Source organism: Cebus imitator, unplaced genomic scaffold (genome assembly GCF_001604975.1).
Source record: "Cebus imitator isolate Cc_AM_T3 unplaced genomic scaffold, Cebus_imitator-1.0 Scaffold56, whole genome shotgun sequence".
Lineage (NCBI taxonomy): Eukaryota > Metazoa > Chordata > Mammalia > Primates > Cebidae > Cebus > Cebus imitator.
The window spans coordinates 3672678-3692161 of NW_016107371.1; the positions used below are offsets into that span (position 1 = coordinate 3672678).

A 19484-nucleotide genomic window follows, 5' to 3' on the forward strand; every position below is an offset into this window, starting at 1 on the left:
AGAAAGGTAACCTTAGAAATTAGAGATCATCAACTTCAATTCCTAAATTTAGAACCACCTTCCTTTACTTATAAAAACTTGCAGCAAGAACAGGATTAATATCTATTCTAAACTTTTGAAATAAAAAATTCTCCATTTACCTAAATCTATATAATTCTCACTTATATTTCATGTATATTTCACTTATCTTTCACCCCTTAAATTCTAGTATCACTGGTAAAATGTAAAAACAAAAACAAAAACAAAAAAGTAACATCTCACATCAGAAACACAAAAGGCCCTCTTGTTCCCTTAATATTTTAATAAGTTTTAAATTCTCTAACTACAAAAGTAAATCTTAACGTTTTAACTGCTGCTCACTTTTCAGGCTAACATCCCTTTTATGTTCTTCAAAAGAAATTTTACTTTCTAGGAACCTTATAAATCATTTACCACACATCCTTCAAATCTCCTCCATACTTTATGTGGAATACAGCTAACAGTGCCTGTTTAATACTTTCTGCCTGATAACCCCCTAGAATTTGTGGAATGTGCTTCCTACCTTCTTCATATTCTCCCAAGGATATGGATATAATTTAGATTCTGAACTCAAGGAAGGGTTTATGTTAAGCAATTAGTTCAATTTTATTCAACATATTTTATGTAATCAAGCTTGACTTTTTAAGAAGTAATTGGTATCTGGTTTAGATTTTTCCCTCATGTTCAAGTTACTTCTATAACCCTTCTAAAATTGGAATTTCTTGTCTACCCTTAAACTAATTATTAAGCGCTATTGAATGTTCCATAAAATTCATGGGAAAAGGTTCGTCCATTAGATGTATGCAAGAGTAAAAAGATCATTTTATGCCACCACAACATCTAAAATAGTACTGTGCACAGTAAGACTCTTGACTAATAAGCTGAAAACCAGTTTAAGAATGAATTTTATCACAAGTCAATCAGTATATGCCAGGACAGTTCTTATTGCTACCAAATGCCCTGGCAGCAAGCAACGAAAAATAACCATTTGCAACTCTTCAAGGTTATTGTAAAATGATATACAAACACAACAACAAACATTCTAAATTACTTTTTTTTTTTTTGAGACAGAGTTTTGCTCTTGTTGCCCAGGCTAGAGTGCAATGGTGTAATCTCAGCTTACTGCAACCTCCACCTCCCAGGTTCAAGCAATTTTCCCGCCTCAGCCTCCCAAGTAGCTAGGATTACAGGCATACGCCACCATGCTCAACTAATTTTAGTATTTTTAGTCGAGACAGGGTTTCACCACGTTGGCCAGACTGCTCTCAAACTCCTGACCTCAGGTGATCCCCCGCCTCGGCCTCCCCAAGTCCTGGGATGACAGGCGTGAGCCACTACACCCGGTTTCTAAATTACATTTTAAGGCTTCATCTTGGGTAGTGTTTTTCAAGCTAGGGACTGCAATTCATTATCCAAAATTAATTTAATGAATCCAGACCAGCAAACGATGAAGGGAAGGGTGAGAAAGAGAAGGAATAAATAGAAAACATCTTAGTGCACAGGTAATGAGGTTACATACATATTTCATTAACTTTTTTCTCTATGTACATAGTACCCTGAACAATGTGTATTTTAAAGGTGGGTTTGAGTAAAAGTTAGGAAACACTAATCTGGGAGACAAACAGAAGTAGAAAGGATAAAGCAATGTAGCCATTAGAGTTACCAAATTGTGGTTTAGGAGGTGAGCAAGACTGACAGCTTCTATTGACTAGGAGACAGAGGTTCTGGAAACTCCCACAGATTTGTAAAAGTCAGACATCCCTATGTGAAAAATGACAAAGCACTTTCTTTTCTTATAGTAAGCCTAGGACAATGAGCAGCAAAGCTTGTGGTTGCCACCACTGATGTTTTTATTCCTTCAAACTTCCCAAGGTGGAAAGGTCAACCTTTACTCTCTCCTTCTAACTCTTAGGTACATTTAATGCAGTTAAGACACAGTAGCCCCTTGAAAGATAATTACTGGTCCTTGAAGAGCTACTTCTAAAAAACATTAACTGTCTTCTAGATTACAATTTAAGAGTTTCAGGTAACACTCTGGCATTCAGAAAAGTTAATTTGGAAGTATAACAGTCACACATCAGAGCCCACTAAATCATCTGGAGAGTAGTACCAAAATAACAAAAAAAATTTTTTAAGTATATGAAATGTTTCAAAAATCCGAAGCATACCTTAGAGTCATCTTGTTTTGAAAAGTCACTCTGAAGAACATTGGAATTCTCTAAATCTTGGCCAATCAATCTGCTTTTCTTTGTTAACAGTGATTCTGAATATTCAGTGTCATTAATATAGCTAATTATTTTTGAAGTCATTTAAAACACACACTTTTTACTGTATAGGGAACAGTTTCATAAATTACAGCTAGTATCTGTTCTAAGAGGGTCAAGGCAATGGCTATTTCTCAGGATGTATCCACTACCCATTACAACTACTATATATTCTAAGTTACCCAAATCCCACTATTATTACAGAACCACACCCCCCATACTATTGTTATAGCCCTTTTTCACTATTATAAACCGACATGTGGTTAAAGACAGAAGAGGACAAAAAAAATGCAGCTATAAAGAGGATTTCCCAGTTGCAAGGTGAAGGGTTCCCTTTAATCTCTTCTGATATAGTTTAATGTTCTGCCTGGTTCACTATCTCCTTTTTTCTTACGCTTTGAAACTTGCTGTGGCTTGAGACATCAACCTTTGGCATAATCACCTGCTGGTTTTATAATGTGAGTGCGCACTGTTGGGAAAAGGAGTTTCAGTCTTTGCTTACTAACAATTCTTCATACTTACTAACAATTCTTCACTGAACACAAATTCCAAAAAGACAAAACTTTGATAAGCACCTACCAGAAAGTCACTTTGTGTACAAGTACTGAAGAATGCACCAAGACAAATTAAGGGGTTCACAGCCTCTTATCCCTCGAGGCAAAAGACTTATAGTTCAAACACTGATGACACAGGTTTTAATGAAAGAAGAGACCATTTATTTATCTATTCTGATCAAACATCACAGAAATTCAATTCTTATTGTAGTAGAGGACACAGCTGAACAATCCTAATCACTCTAAATTAAAGATACCTCTCAATTTCTTCTCTCTCCTGGGCCATTACACCAAACCTGGAGCAGAACTATACCCACCTTCTGGCCAGAAGAAACAACATAATAGCTTATTGATCTCTGGTGTAGACCCAAACCCACAAGTCATCAGGTAAGCAGGGATCACAGCCAGTTGATGAGGCTAACAATCAAAAGTAATGCACTGGGTTTTTGGTCCCACACAAGCACACCTTTGGCAACTGCCCCATCAAAAATGGACCAACCACTCTCTTCACCAAAACAAACAAAAATAATACTAACCAGGTATGGGAGCAATACATCCTTAATTGTACCAAAAAGACCACTATTTCTTGGCTATTGGTAAATGCCCAATTATGCTCATTAATTCTTCATTTACTGTCACTTGCCAGGTTTTAAAAGCCACCATCACATTCAATTCCGTAAACGCGTTCAAGAGAGATAGTATTTGCCGACAAACTGCCTGTTGACCAAACCTCACCACCACCACCACCATTATACTAGTTAAATCAGTGTTTGTGGCAAATCATTTAGACTTTTTATAAGTAAAATTTACCGAAGTAATGATAACTTCTAATTCTCTTTTTCTGAAGAAATCAAAGCAACACTCAAAAAAGGAAAGGTTAAAACTGAGCTCTCTGAAACACCTATTCAATGTATTTAACTAATGAACTAAGAATGGTGAAGTCAGAAGTGAAACTCAATTATCTTAAGAGATAAATGTTCTTTGCAATTAATTCCATTCAGCTCTTGCTTTGATCCCAACCAAATATAAAGCTGTCCTCACACAGTCTTCAGCCTTCTCTTAACCCGAAAGGAGTTACCTCTAACCCGATCCCTAGACTGGTATAAAGTAACAGTAACCACAGCGGCGGACGATGATGGATGAAATGACAATTGAACTGGGAGTCAGGGCATTTGTGTACGCCCTAAGAGGGAGAGACTGAGGTGGGGCTGGAAACTATTTTCTGGCCTTCTCCCGCGTGCTGCTCCCGGGAAACCAACAGGATCCAGCACGCTCGGATTCAGCAGAGCCCCGGCCCCCGAGGTGGAGGGGTGGGGAAAAGGCAGCGGGAAGCCTTTTCAGGGGTAGGGCAGGGCTGGTGCGGAGGGAATCTCACTCGTGAGAGAACTTCCTAACCCCAGAAGGGGAGTGGGGGGGTGGCAAGACCGTCCCGGCAGCGGCGGGGGCGACCTCCTCCGCTTTCTCACAGTCTTACATCTTTGTGTGGATTGTGCCGGGCTACTGGTCCTTGAGCAGCTGGCCGCGGGGGGCCTCGAGCCCAGGTCCGGAAGTCCACCCGCCACCCCTTGGCTCCACGGGGCCCTCCTGGCCGGGACCCCCAGTCCCTCTCCACCACCCGAGGGTCTGGAGATGGGCGAGTGGACGAAAGCATCTCCGTGTGGGGACAACCGTTCCGCCACCTAAATCTCCTCGCTGGTCTTTGTCCCGTCGGTAGCCAGGGTCTCCGCCGGAGTCCCCAGGGGAACCCCCGTTCTGGAGGCCTCGGGGCCCGGGTCGCCCCCAGCTTTGTTCGGTCAGCCGGGTGCAGGGACGCGGACACTTACCGTACACCCCAGCGAGGAAAAGCAAGAGCAACGCAGACCTCCACCGCGGAGACTCTTTTGTGCTCCAGCGACGGGCCATAACCACGGCAGATGGAGGGAGAGAGGAGATGGAGGAGGAGGGAGGAGGAGCTGGGGCTAGACGCCGCAGCCGCAGCCGCCGCCGCCGCCGCCGAGCCCCCGGCTGCTCCCTGTGCTCTCCGCGGCGGCGGGAGGGGGAGGGGAGGGGCCGCCGCCGCCGCCGCCGCAGCCGCTTGCGCGCGCTCCCTCCCTCCTCCCTCCTCCCTCCGGCCCTCCCTCAGCCGCACGCTCGCCCGCTCCCACCCCGGGCTGTGCGAGAACTCCGCGCGGGGCGGCTCTCCTGGGGACAAGAGCAAGGAGCTCCCGCGCCAGCGCCAGGCGAGGGGGTGGCGGACGCGGGACTCCGGCCTCGCACCGCTCGGGGTAGCTGGCGCCGCTCGGGGTAGCTGGCACCGCCACTTGCCAGATGGAGCGCGCGCTCATCCGTGCGATCGGCAATCACCTGGCCCGCCTGCATCGGTTCCCGCCCCGCGCTCGGCTGGACTTTCCAAGTCTCGGGCCGATTTCCCCGAGACGGGAGCCAAAGGAGCAAGGCAGCGTCAATCGATGAGCGAGCGCGCGAACGCCGACCGCTGGATGCCCGGGGGCTGGAGCGCGGAGGCCAGTGGAGGACCTCGGTCACAGTTCGAGGCCTGGGCGCTGGACCAGCGAGTGGGGTGGGTACGAGTTGGGAGGTTGAAAGTGGCTCCGTGTTGAGGGAGGCGTGGATGGTCGGAAGCTGAGAACTTGAGAGTTCCTTCCTCTGTCCAGTACCCCCACGTCTCCACTTGCGGTCAGCGCGGAGCTCCGAGTGGAGGTGGGCGCAAGTTAGTGCGGCCGACCCGGCAGCTGGTCGGTCCAGGGGCAGTGTGGATTCACACGCTCAAGGTCCCCGGGATGAGTCGGGCAGGGCGTGTGCAGAGCCCCTGCAGTCTGGCGTGGAAGCTCCTGGAGGCCGTTTGACATCTCTCGCGGGGTCAGGGGTGCAGCAGGGCCAGGATGCTCCGCAGGGCTGGAGCCGACTTTGTGGGTAGATTAATGACAGGAGAGTTCGCCCATCACTCTCCAGTTTCCCTAAAGCTCTTCCCCCACTCCCGACAAATTCGAGTCCTCCTATACTTAGATCCCCAGAACACTTTTCTAAATACGTCTGTAGTAACGCTGGCACCTCAGACCCTCCGTCGTGTGTTTTTAAAGTGTTTGTCTACAACGTCTTATTTCTGTTAGATTTATGGTTGCCCTTTGCAAGCACTCTCCATGCTATTCATTGAAGACCTACAATACACTATGCTGTCCTATTGACATGGCTTATCCCTTTTTAATCCCAAACATCCTTGTGAGATAAATATTACCCACGTTTTATAGAAAAAAGAGAGCTTAAATTACTCATGGCAGGTAAGTTGTCTGAAACAGTTTTTCGTATTCCAAAGTCAAGAGTGTTTCCCCTATACCACAGTAAACGCTAGCACAGTGCTTAGAGCCCAGTAAGTAAATGTTAAAATTTAAAACATATTTCCTGGGGAATACTTTTAGGCTTTCCCTCTATCTCCTACCGATTCACCCCATTTTAATTTTTTTTTAAATCAGGAAATGGTATTCCAAAAGATACGAGAAAAAAATGTATTAATATTACAAAAATTTAATAATTAACAAATCTTATATCATCTGGCAAAAAAAAAAAAAAGCAACCAGCACTCCAAAAATATTTTCCATTATCATTGAAAAAAAGCAACTTCAGTGTTTTTCACTAAACAAATGGCAGTTGTCTTTCCTAGTTTTAGGATTCTAAACTCCACTTTCTTGTTTCTTAGGATCTCTTTCTATAAATTGCGCTGCCATGACAGCTGTGTTAAGAACAGGCCACAAGCAAAGTGAAGAAGTAAACTGGACTGCATCATCCCCTGTCCACTTTTAGTACCATTCAAGGAACTCTATCCCCAGCACGAAAACACACAGTGCCCTCATCAGTCCCTGTTACAGCCCTCCCACCCCTATGCTTCCTCATCCACCCAAATATGTCTTCTCACACTTGCCAGGTTATCAAACTTTTGGGTATCTGGACCCCTATAACGCTTAAAATTTGGTGAGGACACCAAAGAACTTTTATTTATGTGTGTCATATCTGTTGATATTTACCATTTAGGAATTAGAAAAAAAGTAAATCCATTTAAAATAAAAAATACATTACAAATTTACATAATTCTGCTTTCTAAAACAAACACAAAAAATTAGTAAGAAGAGTGGCATTGTTTTCCACTTTTATAAATCTCCCTAATGGCCGGTTTAATAGAAGACAGCTGGATTCTCATATCTGCTTCTGCATGCAATCTGTTGCAATATGTTGTTTTGGTTGAAATATATGAAGAAAATCTAGACTCACACAGATATATAAATTGGCAAAGGGAGGACCTCATGTACTTTCCTGAAATAGTCAGTGACACCCCCAATAACCCCCGTACCACCAGAAAAACTTTGAGAACTGTAGATCTAGGTGTGTCTTAAGGCCTTCAAAACCTAAGTATTCTGTTTTTTATTAGAAGGGATCTAATAAGTATTCAATGTTCACCAGTGAAGGGTATTTAAATTTTATGAGGGAACATTTTTGTTTATTGAAAAACATTCTAGTTGGATATCAGATATTGATAAGTATCAAAGCACAGAATAGGTACTCAATGTTACTTCTCTTTTTGTCACCTAATCTACCTAGCTGGCCATCTGGGCTGATAATACCAAATTATTTGTGAGAAAGCACTTTGAAATCCAGAAAACTATAGCTAGCAGTGGTTAATATTGGTAACAATTGCATTGCAGTTTTCTTTGGCCAGTGTTCTGATCTACATGATTTAAAGCATAAGTCAGGCCCCTGAGACCCATATCATTCTTACTCTGAGTCCTCTGGATCCACAGATAGGCTTCAAAGAATCTCTTAAGCCTTCTGAAATTATATGAAGATTTCGTGTTCATGTACTGTTATAGAGAGAAGACATTGTTTTCAGCAGATGCTTAAAGGATTGTCTCAACCATTTTCTTTAAAGTTTGGGAAAAACTGAATGAGGCAACCATTTGAGCTGCTGCTTAATCCTTTTCCAAGTCGTTTTGGAGCTCTTCAAGTACATGCAGTTGGGAGTGGAGTAGTACAGGGATTTATTCTTTTTCCCTTGACATATTTTGAAAAGGGCTACAATCTTCCACTGTATGGAAACATCCCCTTAAATAATCAATCCTTTTGTTTGATTTTAAACTTCTCTTTTTTCCTTGTTTGGTTGTCATCACATAGAATGATCTAAGTTTTACTTGTCACCAATTAAAATTTGTTCCATCTCAATGTAGATGCTGCTTCATTTAGTAGCATTTGAGAATCTCATCGACACTGAGGTTAGACTGGGGAGCATTATTACTCCCACTGCAAGAATCATCTTTTATTGGAAAGAAAATTGATGATAGTGGGTTTTCTATTTGGCATGCTGCCAGAGAAAGTTAAATCTTTTAACTCCCCCTCAAAGGAATATTGTGTTTTTAAAAGAAAAACAAACTTGAAAAAAGCATATAAGTAACTAAAAGAAAGACAGTTTTTTAAGATTAAAGTTAAATAAATGAGATCCCTTTACAAGTGAATTGTAATTTCCATTGGAGCTGAATAATTAGGCTAGCAAATGAGATCCATCAATCTAGGTAACTTTTATATCAGTTCACTAGCACATTTATTGTGGTTAAATATTCTGGGCTGTGACAGCATACCCAGCATTGTACCAAGTAGTCAAAGATGTAATCCTGGCTCTAAATTAAATAACCCCAATTCAAATAGATTTAGTTTTATCCTCATAAACTCGACTTAATTGTAAAACCAGATCACAGAGCATGCAATAACTTATAGTGGCAATAACATCTATCTCTTGTAGACATATAAAACAATTGCCCTCACAAAGAAAAAAGAAGTAAAGGGAGCGTTAACTATAGATGTTGGTATATATAAAGAGATACTCTGAACTTTTTTGTTGTCATTCAAGTGCTAAGTTTCAAAATGCACATAACTTTGTGTTTAAGTTCTCATGATTGATGGAGGATATGAGCTAGAAGTGTAGGTAGGATGAAATCTCATTCCATATCTCCCCATTAGCCTATCAGAAATAAACTTGGCAGATGTAATGGCAACTCGATGGCTCTTTATGGGGAAACATTGCTAATTTCAGGCATATATAACATATTTGTTTGGATTCTTCTTAAATCCAGAAAAGATTTGAGGTTCCCTAGCATATTTGGCAAATATCGTTATCCTTTGGTATATGTGGGGGATTGGTTTCAGGACACCTCTCTCTTCTGTATGCCAAAATCCATGTATACTTAAGTCCAGTGGACTCTGGAACCAGAGCCCACCCATATAACAGCAGCCCTCCTATATGTGGGTTTTGCACCATCAATATTTGATCCATGTTTGGTTGAAAACAAAATCACATAAGTGGAGGATGCAAGCACTTCAAACCTGTGTTATTCAAGGGTCAACTGTATAGTATACTATAGTGGATAAATATTTATATGGTTTGGATTCATGACCCCACCTAAACCTCATGTCCAGTTGTAATTCCCAGTATTGGAGAAGAGGCCTGGAGGGAGATTATTGGATCATTAGGGTGAATTTTCCCCTTGCTTTCCTTGCAGTATAGTAAGTGCGTTCTCATGAGATCTGGTTGTTTAAAAGTGTGTAGTGTCTCCCCTTTCACTCTCTTCTTTCTGCTCCAGCCATATAGGATGTGTCTGCTTCCCCTTTGCCTTCTGCCATGATTGTTGGTTTCCTGAGGCCTCCCCTGCCATGCTTCCTGTATAGCCTGCGGAACTGTAGGTCAATTAAACCTCTTTCCTTTATAAATTACCCAACCTTATAGCAATGCAAGAATGGACTAATACAAGATATAAGCCTCAAGAGTTTAACCATGCTGGGTTTGATCTACATGTTCAACCTTAGTAAAGAACCTAACTTCTTGTACCTCATATTCCTTCCTATAAAATGGGGAAAAAATGGGATCTTCTTTGATCATCTACATACCTTGAGATAATAATTGCTAAAATATATTGAATTCCTATGATACGCTATACATTCAGTCCTCAAACAGTCCTATGATTTTGATAGTATGATTATCTCCATTTTTCAAAAGAACAAACAGGAGCAGAGATATTCAGTAATTTTCTCAAGATCATAGTAAATGGATAGCATTTAGACTCAGGCAGTTTGACTCTTCTCTAGAGCATGCTCTCTTAATCATTTTACCAAGTTGTATGTAAAGCACTTAATACACTTCCAGGCACCTAGGAGGTACTAAGTAAATAGCAGCTACTGTTATTCAGCATATAAATGATGTAAGCAAAATGATCCTATTCTCTCATATCACACAATTTAAAATAAAATCTGTGTAGTTATTCTCCTTCTGTTTCCCAGAAACAACCATACTAACTTGAATTCTGTTTAAGCTAAATAGATATAAGCCTCTTTTAGATTTATATTTTAAAGTTTTATTTCCTTGAATTTTTGAAAGTGGCAAGTGAATATAAATTAGATGAACCAGAAGTCTGGCTTTTTGCTGCTTTTAGTAATTTTTTTCGTTGACCTTGGAGTCATTATTTATAGTTTCCTTTGAAGATCAGAGAACCCTAGGTTGCTTATTGCCTTAATCTTCAGAAAAGATCTATGACAGATTTTTTCTGATCTTAAAGAATACATCAAATCATATGAAACTGCTCAGTTATCAGGCCATGAAAACACAGGTCATTTCTACAAAAGAATAGATTACTCCAGCTTCATCATGAAAAGAATATTCTCCTTGGAAATACCCAGGCAGGTTTGCATTTTGAATACATACCAGCTGTGATGGAAAAGAATAGTCTAAGCCTTTCAGTTCCCAGAGTCCACTGCCTCACTTGCACAGCGCAGGACATGAAAGAAATTGTGTCAAAAGCATTTCAATATAAAAATTTTATTCCTGTACTCAATGAAGTGAATTAAGTGAAAAAAGTTAAGTACTTTAGAACATTATATTGGCTGGTCACCAGTGCACTTAACTCCAGCCACTACAACGTTTTTTTCTGTGTAATTAGTAGCTCTGTTTAAGTACAGACACGCATCAGATGGTTACTCCAATTTATAAACACTCATATATTCAGTTTTTAAATGCATAACTTAAAGGCAATTAGTGGCAATGAACAGTTTTTAAATTGCGTAACTTAAAGGCAATTAATGGCAATGAACCTGTTATTTGGAGGTTACCTTAGCTGGCCTGTGAGTGGGGAAGAAAGGGCAAGCCCCAGAGCAGCTGTGCCACCTATGTTCCTTCTATGATAGATTCTCAGCAGTTCTAATCTTCAACACTCCAGAGACCAGGATATATAGGCGCCAGGCTCCTCTGGACATTTTGCCCTTTTGCCTCAGACAGACAGAAGCAGTCACCCAGACTGCCTACCATGCACACTTACTCTTCTCCACTCCCATCCCATCTTCCTGTTTAGTGGATGATGTCTTTCAAGAAGTATGTTCTTACAGCATTGGCCACACTCATTAGAATAGTTGACCAGTTTCGCTACAGCCTCCTCCTGGTACAGGCTCCTCCTGCTGGCAAGGCATGTTGTGGACGTTCCTTATAACTGAAAAAATAGTGTTAAGAATTGAGACATGGACCTCTCTCTGAAGATGAGAGAAGTACTCTGAATTCACTTATCCCATCTGTATCTTTTTGACTGGTGCATTTGCAGATGTGGGGAGTAGAATCAGAATATTCAGATTCTCCTGTCTTCATTGAGGAAGAGAAATAAGGAATGTGAGAAGGAGAGAAAGCTCCAGATAGACAGGGACTTTTGTGCTTTGTTCACTGGAAGCACCTGGAAGAGGGCCTGTCACCAAATAGATTTTCAGTAAACATTTATTCAGTGAATGAATAAAGAATCTCAGGAATTAAATAGATTATTGGGGAAAATGAGAAACAAAGCTATTAGGCAGGGGTAATGCACTGAAGAAGGAGAGAGAGGATAAAGAGAGAGAGAGAGAGAGAGAGAGAGAGAGAGAGAGAAACAAGATACTTGTCTGGACATTAGTGTCCAAGTGGTCTGCAGTGAAAACTGCTAGGTTTGGAGCCTAGGCACAAAGGGAGTGAATCTTTGATGCCTAGTCTTAGGAACAGCCAATGGATACACTGTAAGATGAAACTCACATATTTTCATGTGCTGATATTCAAGATACTGCTTAATGAGGCTTTTTCAAAACATGAATCTGGTATTGAAGCCATAGTTTTCTATTATTTTATTGTCAGTGTTTAATATTTCCTCTATACTAGGTTGTAGGCTTTTTATACCCTCAGCTGGCCTTATATGACCTGTGAGTTGGATACTACTTATTTTATTGACTATTAAAATAAACAGGATTTTTTTTCTGTAACTCAACAGAAACCCTTAGAAAAAAAGTATTTTCAAAACATTCTTCAGAAAGCTGTGAGCTAACACTTTGCTTCAGATATGCAAACAGATGCCAATTCTGTTGTCTATCAAGTTAAACTGTTCCTTAGAATTAGTCTAAGAGGTGATGAAATTAATGCCCAATGTGAAGTCAGGATCAGGGAGCAGAGAAGGGAACCCAAATGGCCAGAACTTTGCAATGTGAATCCAAAATGTGTTCAATGCATTATGAATTTCTGGCCATCAGTCACCAACATATGCAAATGATAAGTGTAAAGAGCACTTTCCAACTTTGAAACTCCAAAGTAATTTATCTTTCCAACATTGTCTTCTATCCGTCAGTATGTATTTGTTGAAGTTGAGAGTTCAGCAAAATAAAATCAATTCTCTAAAAATTAACTAGAATGTTACTGAGATTTTATTCATAATCCACTCTATATTTTTGAATACTTGAAATATGCTCAAGATTGCAGACAATGTAGATGTTCACATTACCTCACTCAATCACCAAACTGTGGAGGTTCTACTCTGTCAGGCTAGTCCTCGTAGCTACAACAGAGCTTATAATCTAGTGGGGGAAACAGATATATCAATAAATATAAACAAAATTCGTTCAATAAGTATTTATTGAGCACCTACTATATGCCAGTCATTGTTCCAGGTGCTGTGACTGTTCAGTGAACAAACATGGTAACAGTAGAGATACAAACTTATACATCAGAGCCATCGGGGAGAATTAGAGAAGTTTTCACAGAGAAAAAACACCTGATTTCAGAAAGGAAGAATGAGTAGAAGACTGCCAGTAAAGAAGGAGATTTGCGAGGGGTAATGGAAAAGCATTGAAGGCAGAGGGACATCAAATAGAGATAGGAGAGGAGAACAGGGTGTGCTCTAGGAATATAAAGTAGTTTGGTATTGCTGATTCAGTAGGGGTGCAGGAAGGTGAGGAAATCAAACTATAATCAGGAATTACATCACCAAGGATTATAAGTGACATGCAGATAAGTGTAATTTTATTTTGTATGATGCAGGCTGTGGAGAGCCTTGAAATAATTTTGAGCAGAGGAGTCAGGCTCCATTTTGATGGAGCCCGGCATGGGAGGAAAAGGAAAGGTGGAGAGCAGTCAGGAGGAGGCTACGGACAGCACCGAGGAGATGAGATGAACTGAGGAGTGCCCAGGAGCAGTACTATGGGAGTAGAGAACACAGTCAATGGTTGTGTAGCAGATAGAATTTAAGACTCCCACATTTCTAGTTTGAGCAACTAGATGGAGTGAAGTGGGGAGAAGAGGACAGGGAAAATAATGAGTGTAACTTAGAAACATCACATTCAGGTAAGGAAATTCAATAGGCAGTTGGGCATACTGTGTATTTCAGAGGAGAAAAATGGGATGAAGGCAGAAAATGACTGGCATTGGTAAGATTGCTTCTGGAGAGGATGAAGTTTCCCTTAGAGAATATGGAAAACATAAGTATTGTAGAGAACAGAGGTGGTACAGGAAAAGGGACCAACAATAAGAGGAGAGAGAGAAGGTATGGCCCGTGGGTGAAAAGATATGAAGAAAAGTCTGGTATCACAGACACCAAGCAAAGAAAAATTTACTAAAAGAGGAAAGGTAAAGTGTGTCTGTGCCAAAGAGAACTCAAGTAATAAAAGGTCAAGATGTGAAGAGGAACTAACAAAATTGTCTACAAGAAAGTCTACTGTTCTTATTGGAGGCCTCTACAGAAATCTCTTTGGCCTTTGATATAGATTAGAGCTGAATTCTTGGTGATCTTTATTTTATTTTTTTCTGATTTCATCAAGAATTTTGTCCTTTTTTTTTTCCCCCTCAGCCTGTTAGGTTACAGCATTATCCATTTTGAAGTTAAGGATTTCTAAATTCGGCATGGACCCTGGACACAACATTGAAGTATGTAAAGTTTGTCTTCACCACCCAATGATTCCTTTTTTATTTCCCTTCTGTTCTCCCCAGCCTTGCTTACCTTCTTTTCCTTCAACTTCAGGCTCCCAATATATTGAAGCTTTCTTACCCTCTCCCTCCATCAGAAATGATTCCTGGCAAAGAATATAAAACAAACAAACAAAAACTTTATAAACAAATCCATCTTGAAGCTACATATGGCTACTTTCTAGAGTATTTATAATTTAACAGGTCATTAATGGAAGTATCAGGGTGTAATTTCAGTGGGTTGGGGAGAGATTCGTGGTCAGGGATGTTTCCCCAATTCCCCTTTAAGGTGACCCCTTACTGCACAGCAATCCTTCCCTGAGATAGAAGACAAGTCAGTGCAAGAATGCCTAATTATTTCTCCTAGAGCCATACTAAACCTTTAGAAGACTTAAAGGTCACAAACATTTATTATATCAGTAATGTTCTTTTTAGAAATTATATTTTTGGCTGATAGTATTTCAATGTACTCAGTTGCTAACATAATAGCCAAAGAACATGTATCCTTTATCTTGTTTAATGCCAATTACTGTGTCACTATTTTGCTTGGCACTATTGGAATAACTTCAAATGTGGTGTGGGACAGACAAGTTCAGCTCTACAGAGGCCAAATATATCTGTGTCTACTAAATCAGCTGTTCCCTATTACCTTTTTTAAACAGTATTAGTAACTGACTTCTGTACAGCCAAGTAGTTTGATCATGTTTCTAATTTAATTCAGTTGTTTAGAAAGGGAAAACAATCTCGTTAATCATTTTTAAGATTCGTTTTCTGTGTGCAGTAAGTATAGACACCATGTTTCCTAAAACAGTCTCTGCTGAAGTGCTCTGATTGGAAAAAATAATAGCAAGTGAAAAATTTTATTGTCACGAACTTCACTTTTAAAAGTAAAGGTAAATGACAAGGATTTGCCTATTCTGATATGCAATGTAAAATTATATTAACTTTTGTTCAGTGTATCCTTTAAAATGTGTTATGGTTTCATGAATATGTTTGTATCACATGTAAATTATTTATGCTCTTAATCCTTTATTTACATTTAAGCCTTGGGGAACAAGGTTTCTAACAAATGCACTGTGTAAAAATATTCTTTTGCCAAAAGAGAGGAGGAAGTGTACAAACTCAAAGATATCCCAACCATCAAAGCCCCATTATCAGAGGCATGTGTGGACCAGCGAGCTCATCCTGGCCAGAATGCTCAGTCTCATGCTTCTCACCAGCAGGAAGCAGTGGATTAGTAATGCTTTCTGTTTAAATTAAATTTGTGTTGTGTAAGAAATGCAAAGGAAAATCTTTAGTACGTCCCTTAATAGTCTCACTAGAATAGATTGGGTGAACTGATAATGACTATGGTATTTAAGGAAAAGTACTCTCTAAGAAATAGAAGCATTACTCCAAACGAATGATGAGAAATTTATCATCGAAAAGAGAGCTAGGCACAGAAATGTAGGAATAGAAATAATCTATTCAGGAGCTGGTGTGATTGTATTTTATCTGAGGTGTTGTCAAGGACCATTAAGCAGAAGAGGCATTTATAGAATACTAAGACTGTCAGAACTGAAAGGGTCATCTTTAGTCCAATCTTCTAAATTTACAGGTGAGAAAACCCAGGCCCATTTTTAAAAGGGTAATAATACCCTGTGAATTCTGTTGAGGGACAGGCATTCTTGGGGAAATGGGGACCTAGAAGTAGACCTTGGGTAGTGGTGGGGGAGGAAAGACAGACTGGTTTTCAGAAAGGAAGCCCAAAGTCCCGGAAAGAGCATGGCATAAAGCTGGGCATAGTGGCTCATGCCTGCAATCCTAGTACTGGCCAAGGCAGGCGAATTGCCTGAGCCCAGGAGTTCAAGACCAGCCTGGGCAACATGGCCAAACTCCATCTCTACTAAAAATACCAAATGTTAGCCAGGCATGATGGCAGGTGCCTGTAGTCCCAGCTACTTGGGAGGCTGATTCAGGAGAATCACTTAGACCTGAGAGGCAGAGGTTGGGCGACAGAGCAATACTCTGTCTCAAAAAAAAAAAAAAAAAAAAAAAAAAAAAAAAAAAAAAAAAAAAAAAAAAGGAAAGAGCATGGCATATGAAGGGCTGAGTTGGCAGGAGTAAGTATTCCAACAAATGGATAGCACATAGCTGTTACTAGGAGGCAGTCTTGTTAGCACATGTACATCTAGGTTGGTATGAACCCTGAGCAGATAGCTGGGACCTTAGTTATTCATCTTCAATCCAGAGGCAGATGCCCTGCCCCTGGAAAGAAGGGAAGTCTAACAAGAGCAAGACGAGGCTTCAATCCCAGAAAGACTCGGATGCCAGTTAGGTTAAAAATAGATAATCAGCATCATTAGACTGGATGTTCAAGGTGAGTATTACAGCCTTAGAGCAAGAGATATTTCTAATACTGGGGCACAGGGTCAGGGCTCATAGAAACAAAGTAGAAAAATGGTGTGTTCCGAGATGCTAGGGTAGAAGCCCCTACATTCTTCTTAAGAGAAGGATTTTTCTAAGAAACTCTAGGGTGTGGAAATTCAGTGGTTCCAGCTGTGAGAATAGGGTTTCAAATCCCATGAAAATACATTTAGACACTTAGAATGTCCCAGACTTGGTTTAAAGCAATTTTTGTGCATTATCAGGTTACTTTTCACATTTAATAGATGTCTTAGTCAATTCAATTTGCTATAAAAAGACTGTAGACTAAGTAGATAGTAAACAATGTATTTCTCATAGTTCTGAAGGCTGTGAAGCCCAAGATTAAGATGCTGGCAGATTCAGTATCTGGTGAAGGATCGCTTCTTTGTTCACAGACAGCAGTCTTTTTGCTGTAACTTCACACGGTGGGAGAAAGTGAAGGAGGTCTCCGGGGTCTCTTTTACAAGGACTGTAATCCCATCTATGAGGGCTCTTCTCTCAAGACCTAATTACCTCCCACATGCCCCACCTCCGAATACCATCACATGGGCATTGGGATTTAACATATTAAACATGGGTGGGGAGAAGATACAGACATTCAGTCTAACTCAATAGATGAACCTAATCTAGGGATTTTACTGTAGCTATTCTCAAATATAGCTTGTATTAGCAACATAGGAATAAAGAAGTAGAAGAAAACTTGTTCTTTAATTCCTCATTAATAATATTTGTTCTCATGCATGAATTTAATAACAGAACTTTGAATAGTGCCTCTTGCTTTTATTTCCAGCAAAAAGAGAAAAGCGAAGAACAATGAAAATGTAATTAGAATACTATACAAGATTTCAGATAAGTGGAATAATTTGTGTTCTTTGAAAATTGATGTTATTCAGTTCAGCATTTGCTTAGACCCTACTCTGTGAAGGAGCTTTGGACTGAAGGTTAACATGGTGTGATAGTTAATGTTATATGTGGTACCCAGTTGTTTGGTCAGAGACTAGTTTAGATGTTACTGTAAGGATTGTTTGTAAAATACATTATTAGCATTTAAATCAGCAGACTAAGTAAAGCAGATTACCCTCCATGATATGAATGGGCCTCTTCCAATCAGGTAAAGGCCTTAAGAACAAACACCCAGGTTTCTTGAAAAAGGAATTCTCCTCAATACAGCAACATAGAAACTCTTCATTAGTCTCCATCCTGCTGCCTTATGGAATTTGGACTAAAGACTGCAACTTCAACTCTTGCCTGAAGTTTCAGCCTGCTGATCTGTCCTTCAAATTTCAGACTTGACAATCTTTACGATCACATGAGGCAATTTCTTAAAATCAATCTCTATCCTATCTAACTATATATTTATCATCTATTTATCTATCCTTTTGGTTCTGTTTCTGTGGAAAACCCTGGTTCATGCGTATGGCCCATTTTCAAACTGAAAGTCAGTCAAATGCAGAAAAATCTTCAACACCTCAAGTATAATAGCTTGGTCTGGTTAGGCCAGAAGCATTTGGGTTTCTTTTTTAAGTGTTACCAGGAAAACAACACATCTCAATACATTGTACTTCAATTTCCCATGCCAAGACTTGATTAGTTTCATCTAAATTTGAGTCACAATAAATCTTGCATCTACTGAATCTCTGTCATTTTTCCTTTCAGGAGTTATTTAAGCCAAGTTTTAGTAAGAACATGTGAAAATAACAGTGAGGCCATGGCAAATAGGAAAATCTGATAATTTGAAGGGCACTTTGATCAGTAGCTTAGATCATCATTAATTATACAAAGCATTTATTTTTAAAATGGTATCAAGTTAAGCAACTGATTTGTTGTTTGCCATCAATTAAAAAGCATTTAAGTAAACCATGGATTTAAAAAATACCCTTTCCATTTGTATTTTTATGACTTCTTAAAAGTTGATTGTAACCTGAAAGGATCTCCAATTCTCACTTACTGGTTTTACAAATTGGGTACAGAAAAATTAAATGATTGTGAGTATTGATTTATTCTCAACCAACAGCCAGATTAAATTTTTGTAAACATGTCAAGTCATGTCAGCCTACTCAAAAATGTCCAAGGACTTGCTAACTCTCTCTGAGAGAAACTAAAGTCCTTTCAAGTTGTACAAACCACCCCTTGAGGTGCACCTTCCTTCTATGACTCCAGTTACCACTTTAACTTCATCTCCTAGCATTGTCTTCGTAGTAAGAAAAAGAAGGAGAGAGAGAGAAAGAAAATTTTTTTAATGAATTGTCTCATGCAATTGTGGGGGCCAGTGAGTCTGAAATCTGCAGGCCAAGCTGGCAGGCTGGAGACTTAGGGAAGAATTGGTATTGAAGCTTAAATCCAAAGGTAGTCTAGAGACAAAATTCTCTCTACCTGGGGGAACTTCAATTTTTGCTCTTAATGCCTTCCGCTGATTGTATTAGGCTCACCTACATTATGGAGGCTAATTCGCTTTACTCAAAGTCTACTGATTTAAATGCTTTCATAGCAACATCTAGACTAGTGTTTGACAAAATATCTAGGTACCATGGCCCAGCCAAGTTGACACATAAAATTAACCATCACAGTGTTATTAAGTGAAGAAAGGAGAATAGAACTTAAGGGGAAATGGAAAGGAGGAGAGAAGAAGAATGGTATAGAAGCAGTAACGGGGAACAAAGGGTTATGTATTCCATATATAGTCTGACTTAATGCTGGGTCAATTTGCTACTTAACTAGAGAGTTTTGTTGTCCTGTTACATAAGTATTAGATTGGCTCCTGAATCAGTAACCAAAGTAACCTATAGGTGTAACACGGACTTCAGTTGTTAGAGCAAGTTAGGGCGCGATAGCTCAGATCATTGACATTCTAGTCATATATATTGAATATACTTGCTTAATTGTTATAGTGCTTTGCCTCATTTTTCCTCATAACACATATAAAACACTACATGATATATTTATCACATGTGTTAGAACATTGAATAATATATTATT

General features: G+C 39.8%; 1 protein-coding gene across 3 annotated transcripts in view; it reads right to left on the reverse strand.

Moving 5' to 3' along the window:
* Nucleotides 1–5139, reverse strand: part of LRP12 (LDL receptor related protein 12) — a 98306-nt gene extending 93167 nt beyond the window's left edge. For 2 of the 3 annotated variants that reach the window (XM_017528979.2, XM_017528978.2), the window contains exon 1: nt 4660–5139. In XM_017528979.2, the coding sequence (XP_017384468.1) occupies nt 4660–4738 (79 nt within the window). In that variant the 5' untranslated portion in view covers nt 4739–5139. The remainder of the gene's footprint in view (nt 1–4659) is intronic. The other variant, XM_017528977.2, reaches the window with a different exon arrangement.
* Between the last annotated feature and the right edge of the window lie 14345 nt (nt 5140–19484).